Source organism: Sinohyriopsis cumingii, chromosome 5 (assembly GCF_028554795.1).
Source record: "Sinohyriopsis cumingii isolate HCF-2022 chromosome 5, ASM2855479v2, whole genome shotgun sequence".
Classification (NCBI taxonomy): domain Eukaryota; kingdom Metazoa; phylum Mollusca; class Bivalvia; order Unionida; family Unionidae; genus Sinohyriopsis; species Sinohyriopsis cumingii.
Window position 1 is genome coordinate 37,231,191 of NC_142965.1, and position 22,994 is coordinate 37,254,184.

Below are 22,994 nucleotides of genomic sequence, written 5' to 3' on the forward strand. Positions count from 1 at the left end.
CGTATTTCCTATTCGTGAGATCGTTCTTCAGTCAGAGATTTAGATCTCTGAGATCTCATTAACAATTCTTCTGAATAATCGTTCCGCAAGTTTACTGTTAAATCAGTAAACAATGGCTTTATAGAGACGTATCTTTATTTGTCTAATACGAATCTACCGCACACGATAACAAATTAGCAACAGCTTCGTGAAAATCTTTACTGTAATATCCGTTGCTATGTTAACAGTAAATGTGCATAAGTAAGCGCATCAGCGACACATGTTAAATCTTTAGACGTCATTGGCTGTGCTTCCTTGTATCTGCTGACATCTAAAATGGTTAACGCGTATTTATATGGTCGCGAATAATCGTTTTGTTTTGTTGTTGGCAACTAGGTAATAATTGAACACCAAATCAATGTAGCGAGGATATTTTCCTGAGGCCGACATAAGCACACAGACATGATATATTTGACTCAAAGTAACGCACACTTGCCTAAATTAATCTGTAACAACTGCAATATGTTCATAATATTTCATAGCAATTACGCGCCAAACATTGAATGGATATTGTTGTGCCGCAGACGTTTCGTGTGATGAATTTCGTAATATGGTTGTGGAGGTCATCCAGGAACCGTATGGTTTACTCACTGTTGACTTGACCAAAACTAGCGGAAATATCGAACCGGTTTGGATAAACAATTTAACAGTTATAGAAAATGAAATCCGGCAGCGTTGCATAAGCAGAGGCTGCTTACCGGCGTCGCAAAACTGGACGTGATCAACAATAACTTTACATGGATATATGGATGTACGCAACGTGTCAAAGATTGATTGCAGTTACAACAGACTGCATGGGTAGATCGTACATTGTACTTCAAGCACATAGTTGCACCACTGATCGTACAAAGAATGGAAATCACGCAGTGTTTAACATCAATGATGGGAACAAGCGGAAAACAGGTTCCAATTCGAAAGTTATCTAAATGTGCCAAATATATCAAAGCATCCGCGGCAGAAACTGTGCAATTAGAATTAAATGAAACCATAGCTGAAAAAGAAAGACACCAAATTATATGCTCCGATGGTTCAGGATGAGCAAGATCCGAGTTCAAGCCAAATTTGCATAACAAATTTTGAAATTTTAACGAATGGAAAGGCTATCAGATCTTCAGAGATGATCAAGCTTATGTCGTGTTAAAGCCTACATACAAGGTTTTAAAAAGTTATGTTGGGGTGTGAATTAACGAGTGGGAAGTCGAACCTGAGTTACATCCGTGAACAATGGTCTAGATTGGTATTTAACGTGTGGGTTGACATTAGCAAACTAAACAGGGATGAGCTAGAGTGGCCAGAATGTATACAATTTGTTCAGAAATATATAAATTATGGTACATAATAAATCAGGCAAGACTGGCAGGCTTAAGTCGTACATTACCCACCACGCTGCGAGAAAACACACGAGAAAGAAACATATTTCTCCCCATCAGAGTGGGAACCGTCAAAAAATGGAAAAGGTCTAAATGGTCGTGCAGGCCAACGTGGGGCAGTGTTTTATCAACTATATGGTCGAAACCAGTTTTAAACCCGCAGGCGAAGGAGTGTCTTTTGACCAACAAATCGATGAACTTGAGGACAAGTTGGAAACATTATTGGGATAGGTTCGCGCGTGTGTCATTGCACTAGAAGTCATTACGGAAGCTGCATTGATTTGTTAGTGGTGGCCACGACATCATGAAGCAGGAAACCTTTTGCTTACTAACGAACGAACTCGTTGAAGACATCAGTGATACTTGACTAGCGAAGTTGGTCCACCGATGATTAGCTCTGAATCATTGTTTGAAAAATCCAGGTTTGAGAGCATTTTATTCAATTCGAGATCGACTACGACGATTAGTGATTAGAGTAATACGGGTAGAACTAAAGACAATTACTTTTATGTCGACATAAACATTGTCCTGCGCAGGTCAGTAAAATCATAAATGAAGCTGCTCATCGATTTATTGATTGGCAAGTGGCGAAAGGGTCAAGAAGTCATTAGTATAAACCGATAATGCATAAGTAATCGAAAATTCTGAAGAGGTATCCGATCCCGTATTTGACATGGAAATTTTCAGTATTATTCGTATCCGGCTACATACCTTGGCCAGAGAGGTCGACTAAATTTAAACGTGCATGATACGTTTCGTTATTTTCTTCCTCGTGAGGCCTTCTTGGAAATTGACGAAAGAGTTATACAAGCAAATAATAATAATTACGATGCTAATTACCTCGTTGGCATGCATTATTTCGTCGATGGTAAGGAACTTGAAGCATGTTTGAGCAACGTCGATATTGCCACGACGATTTTCCGCCTCGCCTGATACAGTGACGATTGGTCAAGATCTGCTGGGCCATCTGTGATGTTTTACAAGAACTCAAATGAACATGCTGATCATTTTCAAATTATAGCACGACGGCATAAGGATCGTGCAGCTCCCCCAATACCACCCCGCTGCTGCAGCTATATAAAATTTAACATTTTATAATCGCAGTTAGAACATTGAATTTGCACACAGTCGAGGAAACCTTCTTGACTCCTTATTATCATTTTAGTGCCCAATTAATCTCACTGATATATTTGGGATTTGTAGAAATGTTCGCAAAACTATTTCTGGAGCCAAACATACCGTGTCATTGTACAGAAAGGAAAACAGTAATGATGCAAGTGGCGTACTGATGGTGTTGCTGCTGACAAAATTTCATTGACGAAATTAGCATTTTGGATGACTTTGCCGTTTATGAGTTGTGACAACACATCGCCGCTGATATTTTACACACTCACCAAAGACACGTATGAAGGCAATGTTCAGCAATTATCATGGTAAATAACTACCCAACCACCAAAGTATCAATTTATCAAGGCATTTGCTTGTGGAATTTCAGACTGTCGCTTGGCACGTGCTGGACAAACTGGTGACAAAATAATTTTAAATGATTATTGCAAACTAGGAGTGTCTGAAATTTCTTTGCGCTTAAATGGTCATCAAGAATCCGTAGTAGAAACTTTGATTTTAACCATAGTCTGGTGCATATCAGAAGCTATAAATCATTTGTGGATCAAAGCCAATGATAGTCCAAGCAAAACCCGGCTTAATCAAATAAGATAAACGCAACGAGAAACGATTGAAGGGTCGCATTGGAGCTTTCTCTAAGACAATTAACTGGAATTTCCCTTGTGTGACTGACCCAAACACAACTTAATCAGCTTAATGCGGCCAAACGAAAGAACACCTAAGTGACATTAATATTATCCAAGTCAGAGGTGACACAAATGCAAAAGAGAGGAGGAATATTTCCATTCCTTACCGCCATTACAGCACTGTTAGCAGCTGCGATTTACATTTACACGTGACGGTAAAATCAGTGAAGCATTTCCAGGACGTCCTTATGTTGGATGAACTCGGAGCCTAAGGCTCCGGCGATGTTGTCTCGCACAAGGAAACTGGCATAATCAACTAGGACGTGACAACGGGACGTGGGATGCATTGGGCTGCATACATAATTACACATCAACATATATTGTATTTTTACTCGTACTGGTATGCACCACCACTTGAAGTTGTTGATTATTTAACAACGGCGGACAAAGGCGTCTTCCAATGTTTTGTTTGACTCGGACATTACAAACTTTCATGGCCAATATGCGTTTATCATTTTCATGAAGTATTACGCGCATCTGCGATAAACAGAACATCATCCACATCAATACCATAAACACCTGTCGGTATTACATTGCCACCTAGTAAGTACGCTTACCATAATACAAAATGTCTACAAACATTTATGGACGCTACTCAATTATACGCGTGCTGATGTGGATGTTTGGCAGTTTTGCCACCAAAACGGATTAGGCTGAGTTTGATAGCTGGCTTGTTGCTGCCGTTGTCATGGGCGAGCTTGTGATTTGTGAAGATCGAAGTGGGAAACTGACATCATTAAAGTGGAAGTCCAAGAAATCGTTAATAGGCCGGGAGGCGCTGGTGCATAAAACCTGGTCTTGATCAGCGAAAATGGGGAAATATTTACGTTTATGTTGATAGTGCTGATTCTACAAGAAACAAATATGTGCATACACGGTTCGCAAAAGTGCCTTCGCCACCTTGCTTATTAACTTCATGGAGCATATTCCGGAAAATATCTACCAGCGAAGGAGAACAAATTAATTGGTATAGTAAATGTCCGATTTATTTCACAGCTGTTGGAGATAGTTTTGAGACACCTAAACATCTCGTCTTAGAGGAGGGCGAGTTCTGATCGTATTCGTTTATTATAAACGGATATAGCGGTGACTGGAGTGAAAAGATAGTCTTTTCAAATAATCAGCATAACGAAGGATAAGTTGTGGTATGTTACACTAGAGGTGACAATGTTAAACCAAGTTTCACACATAGTATTAAAATCATGGTCGAAATTAAGTTCGAAGAAATTAACATCTATCCAGTAGAGTACTTAACTGTCTTCAGCGTTTGTGTTTAAGATTAGATTTATCATTGCATGTTAGTGATGGATTCTGAACGTGGTGATGAGGTTGTGACATTTTCCGATAAGGTGTTAGATTTGTTGGTTAGTGATGCTAACATTGATAGCAATAAGTTTCACTTGTTGACGCACATCTGCTTCAAAACGATGTTAACAAACCCACGTATGTACTGAAATATAATCTTTCTTAGGGCCAAACAGAAATATACCGTTATAATCATCAGTACCAAATCGACGTCAGCTTCATATCATTACATTAGCACGTGAAAATTCCCGGTCGCTTTCTGTACAGCCAGGCATGAAAATAATCAGAGATTGTTTCTATGTTGGTTATGTTGCACCAACATTGACTCATACAAGAAGTGGAAAATCTCGAATGTTATTTAACAAGGTTGCACTTGTCCGTGTAATAGTTCTTGGACGAAGACGATAACAATTATATCAGTCATTATTCAATGATTTAATAAGTAAAGGTTTATATGAACGTGGTGCTAGATCCTCAGAACGCACAATCTCCGGAGACTGAAATATTCCTAGACAGAATTTCTATAACTGTATGACACTAGTATCAGTAAAAGGAGTAATTCATTCGAATTTCGTGTGCGTGTTGCACATGATCAAGATCGGCCTGTCGATCAATTATTCTACGCGATCACATTATTAATCGAATAACTTAGATCTCCAGTGTTACCGACGTGAGAAAATAATTGAAGCGAAGCAACAACTGCTAGATGAAATCATCAAAAGAACCACGTTGATCATGAAATACTAACGCATGTGTGTTGTTGTAGAAGCCATTTCCAAACTAGCCTTACCAGATACCGTTGGTCTGGCTGTGACAGGAATCGCGACTGCCGCAACTATTATAGGTGCTGTCGGAATTGTTGTTGAAGCCATTTCATTTTGTAACTGGCAGATCTAATAAAATCATCTCGCCAAGACGGTATTCGCGAATACGTGTCTATTCAGTACTTCTAGTGGGCAGTACAATGTAGCCTCAGTATGATTCGTGTGTGTGTGTGTGTGTGTGTGTGTGTGTGTGTGTGATTAGGATTTTTAACGTAGCTTTAACAATTTTCCAGTCATATCGCTACGATGTCTGCAGTGTGGTAGTTTATAGTGATGTCCAGCACTGGGGCATCATGCCGCAGACATGTAGCATGATGTACCACCCAGTCACATTATCCTGACACCAGGCCGACCAGTCCTAACACTAACCTCATAATGCTGAGCGCCAAGCGAGGCAGCTGTTAGTACCATTTTTGTAAGTCTTTGTTATGACTCTGCCAGGGATCGAACCCACAATCTCCCTCTTCCAAGACGGACGCTCTAACTACTAGGCCACCGGAGCGGTCAATATATGATTCGTAAATTATATTCGATAGCTATAGAAGATACAATATTTAATATGGCTTAGTTCTACCCCATGTTGGCGGAAATGGAAAATCACTGGAGACTCCGATCACCGATATTGAACCAGGGTGAGTAGCCAAAACATGTAGTGGATTTAAAATCAACGAAAAGTCAGTAAATGTGTGCTAGTATATATTAACCATTTTGCCTGTTCACTTGCCTGGCTGCAGCACCTATACTATAGTGTCTTCACTTGATCGCCATCTCCGGGGGAAAATACACTTGCTCAAATCATACACTTCCGTGTGATCCTAGGATATATTCATGGGTTATAGACGGCTTGGACCTATATAAGTGACCTAGATCAGAGAGCTTGTTCTAAAAGCCCCAATATAACTCTACTCTGTTTCTTGACTATTGGACGCAATCATAAATCAAGAATATTCAAGGGGAGCTACTCTTATACCATGGAAATCAAACACAGTTCCTGTAAGATGGCACATACTTGTTAAACGTTTGTTAAATGGAGACCAATGTTACCAAAAATGTAGAGATTATACCACACAAATTAATATCAAAGAACAGAGTCAGCCATATATAAGCAGCACATCACCTGCAACTGCACATATTTACAATTTGATGTTGAATATTTGCATCCCTAGTTGTACCGTGAAGATATTCAAAAATACTTTCTGCTCTCAACACTGTAAAATTTGAACAGTAGTTTAGATGATTTCAATTTGAACAGAAGTCATATTTTCCCAATATTACAAAACATTTAAGTAACAACCACTTATTACCTCTGGCTGTAAGTCAACAGATTTTCAGCATCATTCAGATCACCAGGAGAGTCAATTGTTTTCTTATCCAGATCTATAGATCCTACATTTTTGTTTGCTTCTGCATTACTAGGTATTGGTTTATTGCTCTGCTCATTTTTCATGCTTAGTATTTCCCTTTTTGTATCTCTTTTTGAAGTTTAGATTCACTTTCAGCTGTGGAGTTTTTTGTGTTAGACAACTTTATCACTATCCCAGATAAAAAGGTGCCAAAATGTTGGTGTGTAGATAGTAGGGTAATGAGTATAATATTATGCTTTTAAGTCCAATCTGATAAAGGAACTGAAAGCGAAACCTGTGTCAAGTTCATGGCCGGATCATGTTAAGTATTAGAGGGTAGTGGGTTCGAAACTTTCAGAAGTGTCCTGACTTTTCTCTAAAGAGCACCAAAGCAAAAGTCTGTATGTTTACTTATTGAAAGTGCGTGTAATACATAATAAATATGCGCAAGTATTAATTGGTGGTCAAATTTCAAGTGACATGTGACTGTAGGTTTTGTGTGTTCGGGTATTTTCTTTAGCACCCCCTACTCCATCAGACCCTGCATTTTGTTACGAGTCTATGCTCTTAAAATAAGTAATAGAAAAGAGTGAAAGGCAATAAACTTTGTAAAATTCAGCATATAATTTATTTCCCTAGAATATAAAGTGAAAATGATATAAAAAAAGAACTTACCGTACTGCGATTTAAATCTAAAAATAAACCAAATATTTCAGACACAAGTCCTAGTAATTTAAAGTCCTGAATAAAATTCAGTTGAAGTCCGGAATAAATCTAAAATATGAAGGCGATGATGAGTCCGTGGTAGCTTATAATGTGTTGATGTGTCAGCAGTTTTTTGTTGAATCAAAGTAACATAATTCCAGGTTTGAATTCGCTATAAATTCCAGTGAATGTCTCTATCCAAGAAATACCCTGTTAAATAGCATTTACTTGCCCAATGAGAATCTGCTGGCTGCTAGGGAGTTCAGGGCATATTTTGGTTCTTGAAGATTACTTATTATGCATCGTGTGTATGTAAAATAAAAACAAGAGCCTATAACAAAACTATCTAAACGACACCATTAGTAATATACAAAAGCCATGCCAAATCGCTTTCTAAATATCCTTTCATTAAGTCTTTACAGCTATGCGTCTTGAGACTGATGAAGTAGAGTCTCTCCTACCAATATATGTTTTTCAATGCACTGGTTTAACTGTACAAAGGACCACATACATCTTTCCCTGCATTTCCGTACATACAAATTTGCCGACGCATCATAAATATCAAAGTAATAAATGGCTATTTGAGTACCTGTGAAAGTTTATACCAAACTAGTCTGACGTTTTACTATAATAAAAAACTACTAAAATTTGCGACAACACCAAAAAACTTTATCTGTACTGTAAAAATATAAAATGTACTATATATAAGGTAATTTATGTTGTCACTTATTTAAGTATAGATAATGTTCTTTCGAATTGTCACAAGCGTAATTTATTGATAGAACATCAGACTCCTGTGGTTATAACAAAATTATTAAGCTTACAGCAATGCGTCCAAATAATGTTGTTAAAGGTTTTTGTCAGTAGATTCATTTTAAAATAACGGTAACAAAATTATGTTTTATAATGCTTTCTATTATTTCTGCCAAACTTTTTCATATATATTCTAATTGCAAGGTATAAGATTTTCAAGTACGATGGTAACTCATTTTGATTGAACAGTGTCAAGTGAAATTTTGTTTTATCTTTATTCATCTGAATTTAAAACTTTGTTGTTTGCATTTATAGGTGTATCCACAAAACTTCAGGACACCTATCCTTCCAGCTATAAAAATATGTGAAGATTGTCGCAGAGGTCCTCAAACTGCACAACAAGGCGATTAATGAAACTTTATATATGTGATGACAATGAAGAAATAATAATGAAGTGGTATTTGATGGCCTTGTCCATGAATGTGGAAACAATATCAGACAGATACTATTGGGATGATTTTGAAACATTTTCTTATTTGTGAACTACTTGCAAGAGATGACTAATAGTTATACATTTTCATAATATTTGGTTGGCTGTCATATGTTTCAAGTTATTCAAAAAATATGCATATCGCTAGGTTAATAGTGATCATAGAAAAATAAAATATATAAATTATATACACAAATAGATATAATAAAACCCACTTACAGAAAGAAAGCACTGAATTCCATTTGACTAATTGTATCTTACTAAATATTTTTGGGGGTACACAGAAGTATGATGTTGTGTCACCATATTTCTTTTTTCAGTTGGTACATTGTTTCAGATCTTTCCAATATTCTTCTTTGTAAGATCAATTTATCCACTTCAATCTCCATTAGTCTGCTTTGGTATGTGTAAGTTGTCTGGGTATCTTCACATGGAGGTAAATAGCCTCATATTGATTGGTACAGTAGATATTGAAGAGAAGCAACTTCCTAAGAAAACGTATAACAATATATTAATTGCAAATTATATTCGTCTAAATAAGTCAAATTATAAACATTATGTTTATATTTGACATTAGCATAAATGATCATAATTACAATGCTTATAACATGGATGTTGATACAAAGAAGACGCAGAATGTTTTTTAAAACTATATATAGAATAAGTTGTCCTTTTTGTGCTGTTATTAATACATTGCCCACTGCCTTCATTTTTCCATTGTTCTTAGTAGCCTATTATATTTCTAGTTGTTATGAACATCTTTCAACTTTACAATATATATATTTGTAGTTATCTCTGTAATTGTTGTGGTGTTGCTACCAAAAAGCTTATGATAATTTGTTATAATGTCGTCTGTAAGGCACTGAATGTTCCCGTCAGACCATTTATTAGATCTTGAACCTTCGTCTGCGATTATAATGATTGTCAGTAAAGATGTTTATCGTCTGTGAAGCTGTCATTCGTGCAGAAATTTTACATCACTGAGGATATCTTTCTTGTCCCCAATCGCTGCAGAGTTCCCTGGTAAGACCTTGAGGCAGGTGCGCAATTTGCGACGATGTATCGGATTTACGCACATGTTTGAGAAACGCTGTGTCAGTTACTTCTTACTTTGTTAAGTGCTAGTGAAATGATTCCCCGATATCCAACTATGGCTACTATGGCAGACATGTTGGCAATCTTGCTATTGTTACTCCTCCAAAACGGAAAGCCATATTAGCACGGGGATGCAGCCAGAATAGTTCTTATAATGTCTGGTTGGTCCTAAATAAGATGGTGCTGATCTGAAGTCACATATAGCCATCTTGAAAATCTTGTTATCGCTACTACACTTCAACAGAAAGTCATTTTGACATTGGGTGTTCAGCAGAAAATGTATTATGGTGTCTACTTGGTTCTAAATGAAACTGATGCAAGCTATCTAGAAAAATGTTATCTCTACTCCACCCAAATGGATGAATATATGAACTTGGGGTTTTCACCAATAGACTTTTTATGATGCCTATTTGTCGCAGATTAAAATGATGGCGATCATAAATACAATGTGGCTGCTGTGATGATTGTCTTCAAAATCTTGCCGTCGCTACTACCACTGATTGGATAGTCATAGTGACATAGGGTTTTAACCTAAACGTTTTTGGTGATGTCTACTTGGTCCTAAATAAAATGATGCTAATCTGACATCGAATACGTCCATCACAGCAGCACGTTTGAAAATCTTAATATTACAAGAATATCAGAGATTGTTTCAGCACTTTGCAATTAAAGGGAAGAAGTAGTCTTATCTTGAATTCCTAGAAATTATTCTCGGCCAGTAAAGCATCACCCCTTATTGGGACTCTTGTTTTATTATTTCTTTATATTTTGTACACCCCTTATTGTATGTTCTTCATACATGAACATGAAAGCACTATAATGGATCCAGCGGTATACTTGCTTACAGAACACTTGACTTTAATTTTAGGTCATCACATGTTTTATTGCAAGGGGCTGTCGTATGCACGACATTTGGGTCTTGACCTGCTTGTTGAGATAACTATTTTTTAAATGTATCAATTCCTGTTACTACAATAGCAGATATGACGCTTATAAAAGCTACAAGCAACAAAACAGGAATTTGCTGTAACAAAAAAAATTGCAATCAGCCACTTTAAGTAAACATCCCATAGTAGTGAAAGAATTATTCATGACAAAGCTAATACAGTTTGTTTAGATAAATTACAAGAAAATTAATCAAATTTCTTTAACATTTGTGCATCTTTTTACATTATGTCTTTTTCAGTGTTTATACTAGTCGTTCAATTTTTCTTCATTAACATTATTGTCACTATTGGCTTGAGAAGCAATGCCATTGATGGTATTCAATTGACTGATAGCTGTTGTTGTACTTTTAGAAACCATTATTCACAAAGTTTATCAAATGGATTAGGCTGCTTTGATTTGTAATGATAAAACTCTAAATAGTGTGACATCAGCCGTTCCCGATCATCCCCATAATCTACTTTAATTCTTTATCACCCATTTTTTATTTTATTTTAACCTCCTGTAATGCTCTTTCTCCTGAACTAAATAATTTTAATTTCATTAATCATGTATAATTTAAATGGTGTACTAGGGCGTGCCCATTTTAAAACATGTTACAGTTATGAAGCACTTTGTGTCAATCCTAGCATTTATAGGGAAGAAAAAGATCGCTTAAAGGTCGCTACTCTTTAAGTATTTTCGACGTGTTGAGTGTCATAAGTAAGTTGTGGTTTTGTGTTGATTACAGATTTTACTTGCAGATTAAATTTTAAAAGGTATCCATTGTTCTTGGGTTCTATTCTTGACATTCTGTTTATTGCTTACCAAATTTACCATGGGACATTTTGTCTTTTATCAAATAAGCTTTGGTAGACTCACTCACTGAAATGCGAATGACAAGCTTTATCATTTGTTCTTTTATTCGTGCTTGTGTTCGAACCTTTCAGCATCTTATACATTTATTTTAGTAATACTGGATCACCCACCGTAAAACCTGAGTTTAAAGAAGAATGGAAATAGTATATTCAGACGCTCACTTAAAGTTTTATTTATTTATTTATTTATTTTTTAAGAAAAAAAAATAGTTTGGTTAACCCATGCGATAGAACGTCTGTCATGAATTAGGGAGGCCTGAGTTCAAACCCTTGTCCCGATGTGACATTAGATGGTAGCGAGGGGACCACGCACATAAAACCAGTTAAAATGGTCATGGATTTGATATTCCTTTCCGCAAGTAATCCAGTGATACTTTTCAGCGCTTAAGGTCACAATGAGCAACCTACCATACCTGTTTCCCGTATCATTCTTGGGTTGTAGGAAAACGAAAATTTCTAGCAAAAAATTGAATGTTTTTCAGATATATGTTTTTCACATTAAGGGTTTGGTATATTTATAGCGATGGTACGGGTTCTCATTATTATAGTTCTCATTATTATAGCGGTTGTTTATAACATTTAGTTTATTATCAGCTATGTAAAGTACTAGTCGCATTGATGGAATTTACACGTTCCTCCATAAATCAAGGGCCCCGAGTGGCCGAGTGGTCTAAAGCGCTCACCGTTCCGGATCACTGCCATCTCACCTCTGTCTGCATATGTTCGAGTCCAAGGCTCGGCTAGCGTGGGTACGTGGGAAAGCCTGCCAGTAGCTTCTCGTGGGTCGGTGGTTCTTTCCTGGGTTTCCAGGGTTCTTCCTCCACCAGTTATACTGGCCGCCATATATGGCCTATCTTGTGCTGAAAAATGGCGTTAAACCCTACAACAACAACAACAACAACCATAAATCAAGTAGTGGTTGTGGCATAAGTTTAAATTTATAGATGATATTTTTTTACAATTGTGTAGACCTCTGTTAGTACACGAATTTGAAGTTCATGCATGGGTAACCAATAAAGATAATAGCTCGATAAATGCAAATTGTTTGGCTATTACACATCTTTTTTGTGATCAACAAATTTCTTATTCATAAATTCTATTTCAAATGTCACAATTTACTGATAAGTGTTTGCACAAAATGACCCCATGGAATATCCATACCAAATGTCTTTATGTCTTTCGTGTACAAAATATGCACGAATGTACAGATGTACAACTTGCTTTTTGTAGTCCAACATTATCTGGTAATAACTTAAAACCTCTCCCTCTGAATCCCAATGGATCCAAAGTGTGTATGCTACTACTGGCATCGTGTTTATCCCCTCCCCCAGTAAAAGAGGGAGGGAAAGCTCCTTCTTGGAAAGAGCAGCTGTTATCAACCTTGAAGAGGAAAAAGCATCTTCTCAGCTTGAAGTTGGGATCGAGTGCACTTTCCTGAATATGAAAGTGAGGTTCAGCACCATTCCCGATAGAGTACGGCTTCTAGGACGATTGCAGCGGTAGTAACGGCTATAGTTTCAAAGCTAGGATAGAGTGCACCCCATCCACCCCCAACCCACACACTTAAAGAGGGAGGGGCAACGACTTCATAAGTATGTGCAGTGGCTTATATCCGGAGGTGGAAGGGTCATCATTCGCCTGGTACCCTAACTATGAGCAGTTTGAAAAAAAACATCTGAAGACAATGCCTAGTTATGGGAAGTGTACTTTGACCGATCTGAGTCACCGGTACGTTCAGGTGACTTCACTTTACGCAATCACTGGCCTTAGGTCATGATACTGGTTTCTGAATTTTCATCACCACGGCACACTGGTCACTATACATTGGTCATCAGACAAATATCACCTGGCATCATGCACAACTCACTGATGTTTTTTTTTTGTTTTGTTCACCGTTCAAAGAACATCAGCCACTGGTCAAAGAGCTTCGTTATACGTATATCACTCACCGGTCAACACTCGCCGAATCTAGGTATGGAGTCAAGCATCGGGTCTACTCTTCCTCCCCAACCACTGAAATATTTAGTCACAGCGACAGAGTCTGCATTTATGCTGTCTACTCGAAAAGGGGATTGGACTGACACTCTCCTCCTTTATATGTTCCCATTCAATTTATAGGGGATGTCGAGTTTCCCCTTTCAAGATAGGGATGATATTCATCATCCTACAGCGCTATGGATGGCTTCCGCACCGCCTTCTAGAAGCACTGATGTTGAGGGATGAAGACCTCTCCCTTATCTTTTATTCAGGAGGCATCATCTAGGAAGGAAAAGGTCCGACTCACCTACTCTAAGAATTCTAAGAGAGACGAGAAGCTTTCTTGTATTTCAGAAAAAGGCTGTCTCAAGGGACAGTCCAATTACTTCCCGTGAAGAGTTACTAGACGTCAGTGTCCTTATTTTCCCTACCTTCCCCGTAATTGGATCTTTGCGGTTCGAATTTTTCTGCATCCCCTCGAGGTACAGACCAGGACGACGATGTATTGTATCTTCTAGTCGGTTCTAATGCGTTTTCCGACGATCAGGTAAAGAGGATTTAACTTCCCTGTTTAGGATCTATAACCCCATCCCAGATGGTAGAAGAGGATGCGCTATGGACCCACCCCCGATCATTGCACTTGCAAACCAAGTCCCTATTGCCTTTGAAAAAATTCGGGGTTGCGTCGTGATCGTAACCAGATCTGCTCTTGTTCCCTCACTTTGCAGTTTCTCATACCGATCTCATTCCTTCTCATGCTTTCGTTCATACAGGATTAAATCATCGTTGTCTTATAACATGTTCTGTTCATTCGGGTGGACGCTTGTTCTTTGATTTATAGTTTGTTAAAATGAATCATCTACTTTTTTGGTAGATGAACTTTGTTTGAGACTATTTTTTTACCCACAACTCATGGAAGATATCAGAATAAACGAAATTATGTCTTTTTCTTTCTATATAATTTATTATAATGAAAAAAAACTGCAATAAAACATATCGTAAAAGGGTAATGATTTAATATTAATTTTTTGAAACTCTTTGAATGTAATATTCAGCATTTGCTCGCAAAAGCTGGATATTATTCAACGAAGTTCAGAAATTCAGTATTAAATTATTGCCCATTTAAAATCCTCTATATAGATTACATTACAAAAAATATTATAAAGATAAAGTTCATTTTTGGAACAGTTCATGGTTAATTTTCTGTTGGATATTGAAAATTGAATAGCAATCGAATTACATAGATAAAATATTACTGATATTTATATTCCGTAATGTGTAACACCTATTTAACAAAAAGGACCGCATGCCTTCGTCGTATTTTTCCACATTCCTCTTTTGCATAATGTTACACCGGGGACTATATTATAATCGTCGCAAAACACACTTCAAATCTAGTGACATCTTCCAAATTTGATAATGACATGATACTAGGACCGCTTCAATAAATTCGAAGGTTTATTTTATTTTGTTTCTTCTGATTTACAGATGCCTTGATACTATGCTACCTTGACATGGCGGGATGTAATGTGGAAAATAATGTGCAGTCTCACCCTAACGGGTTTTACATATCCTCCTTCCAAGATGCAGAAGAGTTACGTCTGGATGCACCATGCAGCAGTACTGGAGACGTTTTGTGGTTTGAGGAACTAAAACACTATGAAAGACGTATGCCCCCTGATATTAAGGTGGGATATTTCGATGCTGTTATTATCTACAGTGAGGATAATCAAGAAGATGCACAAAGATTTTGTGATCATCTGAGGGCAGATATTCAGTTGGAAGGGGTTGATAGGGTGAAGGTGGTTCTTTATGACTGCGATGAACTCATGTCGCTAGCTCGATCAAAGATTCGGCTTCTTGAATTGGTTCTCGAGAGGTGTATTTATGTATTTCTGTTTATGACCAGCGAGTTCTGCGAAGATGCAGAGATGAAGCTGTGTAGAGAGGAATATTTAATGAAGAGAATACAAGATGAAAATCAGCAATGGCGATTGGTACCCATTTACACAATGCCTTGCGATAGCAAACATGGGAATTTTCAAATTCCTTTTGGATTGAAATCTTTAATTGGTTTGAACTACTTCAAAAATGACGATTATTATCGACAAAAAGTAAAAAAACTATTAGAAGACGGGTTGCATTTGCGACAAGGAAAAGAAGAAATTCATCGTTTAAAACAGTATGAATAGCTTCAAGAACAAAAGGGAAAACATATATCATATGTTTATAACATTGATAACGGAGTGGGACGAATTGATAGTGTGCCACACAATCGACCAGACAACTCTAAAAACCTAGTGTCCGTTTCTCAGACTGTTTCATCGATTGGTAAGTAGTACTTACATATATCTTTTTACATCATAGGCCTATATAAGTTATCTGACCATTCATGCAGTGCAGGTATTTTTTTCTCCTTCAGTTCTTCGATATAAAGAACATCCTTCTTTGAGAGCTATATTTTGTTACATTTGTTGTAACTTTACCAGTTCGATGAAAAAGTGTTGGCTTTTGATACAAATAAAGCTTCTGTCTCTTTTCTCTTGTGAAGAAGAAGTGGTTTAATCAGCAAATGGTAATTTACTCGATAAGGCAAGCCATCAATTTATATAATTATTTAGGTCTCTTTAGCTCACTAAATTGTGGGCAAAGTGAGATGACATTGTGTGAACACATTTGATCAAATTCGGTATCCGAGATCGTGCGTTAAATCTACCCATGACAATTAAATAATTAATATAATTAGTTTGCAGGTTCTTTTCTTGGTACAAGGAAAAGCTAGATTAGTACGGATATGTTTTTAAGGCCACAGCAAATACTTGCAAAACCATCATACATTATTAGGTTTTTAACAACTGTGTTTGTCCGACTCTTAGGCATTGGAGCACTGTGCACGTATAATGTTTTACCAGTTATAAAACGACTGCATATTTTTCTAAGCCACCTTGCTCATCTATTTCAATGTGAAGACCAAAAGTAAACCACGTTTTAAGAAGATCATACATTTATCAGGCTTTTAAACACAAAATAATGCCCAACACGTGTTCTTCGAAGCAATTTAAATTTATATTGCGTTTAAATGATGTACAAAGGTATAAAAGATATATGCTATTATGACCATTTAGTTCGTTTTCAGAACAATCAATGATGCAAATTGTTACGACAATTAAACATAGAACCATTGAGTAGCATTTGTTTTCTTGGCCGCCACCAGTATTAGTTTTACTGTCCAAAATGACGCGTAAAAGCAAATATGAAAGATAATTATAATGAAATTAACACATGTCTAAGACATGCAAATGACTATTCAATGTAAGCTTTGCAACATGTTTGCAATATTTAACTGAATATGCCCATAACATTTTGTAAACACACAAATATATTGAACATGGATTTGAATACTGAAGAACAGTTTAAAAAACAGAGGGAGATAATTGTAATAGCATCTTCGGTATTAATAACATTAAAATACACAATACTTTGTAATATGTTAGTGTTACCTTTGTTTGTGTCTGTGTTTGTGTGTGAAATTTGCATTAAGTTCACTTGATTTACTTGCGATTTATCTACGCCATTGAGTCAGTTTATTACACTGTTATTAGATGAAAAACAAATAATTTCTTTCTAGAATGTTCTCTGCGTTGCTCACTCCAATGCGATACTTTTTGTGTACATGATAAATATAATCATCCTGTACATAAAGATATTCGATATTTTTGTATATCAAAACATCGAATAAATTGTTAATCGTTTATGAAATGTAGTTATTAGACTTTAATTGTCAAGTTTGAAATTAGTTGTCAGTACGGTGACTGATATTAGCATTCACTCATTTCATAGTGTTTATTACATCATAATAATTTAAAATAATAAAAGGTCATACCTCCCTACGTTTACGAGCCGTTTCTGAAATTAAGTATATTTGTATGTATCTCACACGAAAGGAAATTAAATGATACGTCTAAATTAATAAGCTTGAAATGCAAAGCTCATTTTTAAAACTGATTTTTTACTGAGTTAATGGCCTAAAAGAAATACACTTGGTGGAGATCCAGTGGTGTAGGATACGTTATTAACTGAGAATAATATAGTTTTCAGTAGTCGGGCACTTATTAAAGGTAGATGAAATGAATATACTCAATGAAAAAAATATCATAAATGGAGGATTATAAACATGCGCACAAAATATCATGCATGATAAGAAGCAGTAAGATAAATAACATCATTTAATTACAGAGTCCAAAATATGCTAGGGAAGCTTAGATAATGATCTGCTGTAGAAACTGTGGATGATGGTGAACATCAAAAATATAATTAACCCCATTGGCATGTATGCAGACAGGACGATGGACATATTGCTAAAATTTTAATTAGTGATCAAAACAAAAGGATCAGAGTTTTTTGATGTCTTTTATTTGGTTCCCAAGTGAAAAACTTAAAAATGTCTATTTCACAAGCACATCTATTTATGCAACAGGTTTTAGAAGAGCCCCGGGTGGCCGAGTGGTATAAGGCACTCGCCTTTTCAGATCACTCTTTATGTAAGAAACCTGACCTGTATCTTCCTTTCGGTAGGTTTTTCCTTTCCTCCTATAATATCCTTCTTTCCTCCTATAATTTCCTTCTAGTATTCGCTATTTTTAAGTCTTCTCATTTGTTTAAAACTAAATCATATCATACGATCATTCTCACTTTAAAAATCGCTCATGGAAGGTTAGGTAGATACCCCATTGTAATTATTTTTTTGATAGGCACTCCAAAAATGTATCAGTTGTCAAATAACCAAGTAAATAATTCCTGACCTTCATTCTAAGTTTCTGTGAATCCTTTAACTAGAATCGATATATGATATCCTTTGATCAGTTTAATTAACATATCTGCCCATCTACTGCTGTAATTTTCAGTGAAATACTTCAATATTATGCTTTTCATATTTTATTAAACATTTATATAACATATGATTGTGTATGCAGATAAAGAGAAATATTTCTTCTCCTTTTGACACAGCCTCTTTGATTTCATGTTGTAAAATTATTCCCCTCCAATAAAATGCATAGTTGTCTGTTTTTAGTTGTACAAATGAGTACTGTTAGATTTGATAAGTGTAATCAGTTGATAAAAAATGAGACACAAATTAACAGCAGTGAAATCAAGCTGGTATTGTAAAGAAAATGATAAAGAAAAAAATTGCATGCGAATGTGTAAAACCAAAGACATCTGCACAAAAGTTTGTTGGTCATGGAAACGTTCCTTATTATATTTTTATTATTATTCCAAGTACATAGGTAGCAGTGGGTCGTGAACCATCGCGCACACTACTTTACAATTCATTATAAACGCACACTACCGGGAAAATGGTTCACACTAGTACGTAGTACTATATTCTAAGTCCAATACAGTAGGGGGTCACCTTGCGTAAATTCTCTCTTTATTTCAAACCATGGTGAATATAGTCCATTTAAAGTGACACAAGATTCCGTAGTTTTATAAAAGTTATCGATCCAGCCTTGAAAATCCTTGCTGAAATTTAGAAAGTTTAAAACTTTACCAATATAGGGCCACTAAACATAATCGAATGCCATCTCAAAATCAGTTACAAGAAAAATTCCAAGTAAATTGCATTTTTTTTCGAGTAGAACATAAGTCATAATGAGTACAGATATTTTCTTCGCCGTATCTGCCGTTAATAAAGCCTTTATGATCATTTAATTAATGGAATTATAGATTTGAGTCTATTTGCAGTGCATACTGATGCCAGTTTTATGGTACATTAAAATAAGGAAATGGGTTCCAGTTCTTAAAAATTGTTTTTGCATATCCCCTTTTGGGAGACATATTATAACACCTTTCTTTCTGAGTTGATGACAGTTCACCCCCTTTATTATGGGCAAACTTGATTACTCTTGCAAAATACTAACTAATACCTCTCAAAAAGACTCTAAAGAGCTCGACTGTAAATCTTTCCGGTCATGTACCTTTATTATGCAGCATGTTTGTAAGACTTTATGTTGCTTCTGTTAGTGTAATTGATTTGCTTAGTATATTATCCAGTTGAGGGATGTACATAAAATTCAATGAAGCCTCAAAATTAACTGGGTCTAAATTGTGATAAGAATATAATTTATAATAGTATAAGTTAGTTCCTGTTTAATATTCAAGCTCATTTTGTGTAATGTTCCATTATTTTACTTACATAGTTTGTGTGTTCAAATCTGAGAAATACTTTGAAACCCTTTACAATTCTTCAATCTATTTTGCCATAGATCTTACTCTGACCCCATACATTTTACTAGCACGAATTTCCACTAACTGGCTATTTTTACTTTATTTTTTGTTTATTTATATTATTTTCCTCTTCTAGGATAGTAATCTTGTTTGTAATTTGATCTTCCTGCTGAGCTTATTGTCTTTTCTTATACGAAGCATAATAAATAGGTTTCCCTCATATTTCTAATAAACGCATTTAAAAATAATTAGTCCTTAATGGAGAATCTAATCTCAGAAGTTGTAGTTTGTTAGTTACAATTTAGAATTTGATGCGCGAGACTTATATTTGTTCTGGCAATCTTGAAATGAGTCTTTAACAAGATCAATGTATTCTAAATCTTTCAATTAAGGATTGCTAAATTTCTGAATTTTTCTGTTGTTTTGAACGTAAGAGTTATTTGAACTAGATAATGGTCTGTTATATTACATCGTTCTGTACAGACATCATTTACCATTGTAAATAGAGTTTCTGAAACTAGGAAGAAATCTAACCAGGCCTGAGCGCTGGGGTTATTCTTTCTCAAAGCGAATCTGTCTGAATCCATGTTTCTTTTTCGCATATATCAGTTAGATTATATTCAGCACAAATATCAGTTTCGTCTTTGGGTTATTTAGTAAGCTGAACTTTATACGTATCAAGTAATTGATTCATAACTACGTTGAACTCACCTCCAATAATTATATTTTGAATTTTAAGTCCTCTATATCCTGCCTCACTTCAGTGTAGAAATTTGATGTGTCAGTATTAGGACCACGAATGGTTATCATTGTATATCTGTAATTTTGAGTTGAAGTATATAAATCTATCTTGTCATTTACATCTGCCTTTTCTCTATGTATGGTAAACTGAAAGTTATGGTTCAGTAAAATAGATACCCCCATTGAACGGGATGCAAAAAATTGAAGATACACTCGTAAACCCAAGATGATCGAAAAGATATTTCCCATCACATCTGGCAATAGATATATAGAGTATTCCTTCTATTTTATGTAATTCAAAACGTTCTTTTATTTGACTGGGTCACCCAACCCCTGACAATTAATGGACTCAATGATTCATCCTTAATGATCATTTGACTAAACACAATAATAGTACAATAGTAGTACAATGTTAGTATAATAGATAGCTGTTGATTTATTGGTGATTCGTTAAATAAACATTTTGAGACAATAGAACATTTAAACGAAATGGAAGCTATTTTTTTAAAGAAGAATATACTCACAGGAGTACATAGAAAACTTTAATAGGGTCAAATAAATCAATCTGCTGCCATTAAAAGAAAACATTAATTATTTCTTAGTCTCAGAATATAATAGAAGACTCACTGTATGTAAACTATGCCATGGAAAATTTGAAATTAAAATTTCATGGTGATTTTCACGACTATTACGTTGCAAATGATATTTTATTGTTTTGTGATATTTCGGAGAAATTGTTGACATGTTTGCATGCAATATTATAAACTCAATCCAGCTGATTAACATATTGAACCAATAATAGCTCTTGATACTTTTTATAAGTTTTCATGTGAAGACTTAGAGTCACTAAGTAAGCTGCCTTTTTAACGATTGAATTTTAAATGGAGATTAGTAACCTTTAGGGTTGGTTCATGTGCTTATTTATACTTATTAAAAATATTAAATGGGTAAGGAAGACAGAATTCCAGACAATGAAAGACAAACTAATGAAGTGGGAAAGAATATTCAAACATGTGGTATTTAAAGGATTTGCTTTGAGGGAAAACTAATTCCGTTTTGGGCAAAACTGTTCAGTATCTTCTGTGGTTAGGAAATCTTAAAAGGCCGAAGGATCATTGACGCTTGATCCGATGTTGTCAAGTTAGGTCAGACGTTTCCGATTTCTTCTCGTCTGACCGGGGAAAACAAAAAGGAGTTGGACGATACTATCCCACCTAGACGATCTTGAAGAGATGAGCAATGTTCTCATTCACCTAGAAGGTCCATTTTTAGGGTCAGTCCTACCTCTCCATTGAAGTGTTTCAGAAAGGAGACGACCCTGTTATCATGTCACCTTCTCCTCAGAAAGACACTAAGAGACAGTCCTACATCTTGTCAGGAGAAGCCTCAGGACGATCACGCTTCTCTGATAATGGCGCAGTCGACCCAGTTCGTGGAGGAACTGACAGCTATTATCATCCCCGTCCATTTCGTGCCCAAATCTTATCCCACTTGTTGTGCTACGTATTGGAGATATAAATGTCTGGACCTTCGATAAGGAGGTAAATGAAATATACGAATTAGTCACTCTGATTCTTGTCCGATATTTTTTTGTTCTGATATCAAAACGATTTTCTAACCCATGCGACAGAAAAATCTACTTATTTTGCTAACCTTACTTTTCCTGTCTCACTCTAGTCATCTCAGATCAGTCGTCTCAGTCAAGGTGTCCACGCGCTCAGAACTACTTTTAGAAAAGAAACCCTCGTTGTCTCTGCTGTGCCTGACGTAGTTGTACTAAAATCAAACAACAACAGTAACAAATATATAACAAAAACATAGTAACTTGAGTTAAATCCATGTTTGAGAACACACCATACAAAAACATTTCGAGAGAGAGACAAATACAAACGCATATGATGTCGAGCTTTTTGGTATTATGCTTGTTCGTTCTACAAGCATGGTCAGTTTTATCCTATATCCAGTCCTAGCTCAGTACAATTTTAAATCAGCGTCATTAATTGTAGCGAAAGCTACCTAACTAGTTTTAGATACTTCGTGTGAAATAAAGTATATACTGTAAGCTACATTTAATGACGCTGACCTGAAAATTACTGTGCTACAGATAGGATAAAGTTCTCAATGCTGAATGAAATGAACAGTATTTATAATAGAAAACACTGCTCCATGCATATAGACTATAGACCTATACACTTCATAGCCTCCCAACTCTTTTAACAACTACGGAAAAATTAGTAACAGCCAGAAAAGTGTTACATAAAACATGTTATTTATTTCTAATTTTGTTAAGCATCTCCATTGTACCCCGGTTGAATCAAAACTATAACTACAATATTTAAAGACAAATAATGCCCTTACCAGCCAGAAGGAATCATTTATCCGCCAATACCTTAATCCATAAGCAAATTTCACAGTAGCACTTGCCATATTTCCAGGACAGAAAAATAAATGTTCAAAGAATCCGTGAACTTGAAAGTTTAGCACATGTTTATCCGCTAGAATCCGTTTTTGGAG

The 22,994-nt window shown here is 35.9% G+C and overlaps 2 protein-coding genes across 2 annotated transcripts in view; both read left to right on the top strand.

Annotated features, from left to right (window-relative positions):
* LOC149798951 (uncharacterized) overlaps positions 1–15,712 on the top strand; it is a 123,479-nt gene extending 107,767 nt beyond the window's left edge. Inside the window, exon 2 of the mRNA XM_089957873.1 lies at positions 15,003–15,712. Within this exon, the coding sequence (XP_089813999.1) occupies positions 15,029–15,706 (678 nt within the window). The 5' untranslated portion in view covers positions 15,003–15,028 and the 3' untranslated portion in view covers positions 15,707–15,712. The remainder of the gene's footprint in view (positions 1–15,002) is intronic.
* LOC149798953 (uncharacterized) overlaps positions 15,712–22,994 on the top strand; it is a 71,584-nt gene continuing 64,301 nt past the window's right edge. The window contains exon 1 of the mRNA XM_089957872.1: positions 15,712–15,845. The gene's annotated coding sequence lies outside the window, so the exon portion shown is untranslated. The remainder of the gene's footprint in view (positions 15,846–22,994) is intronic.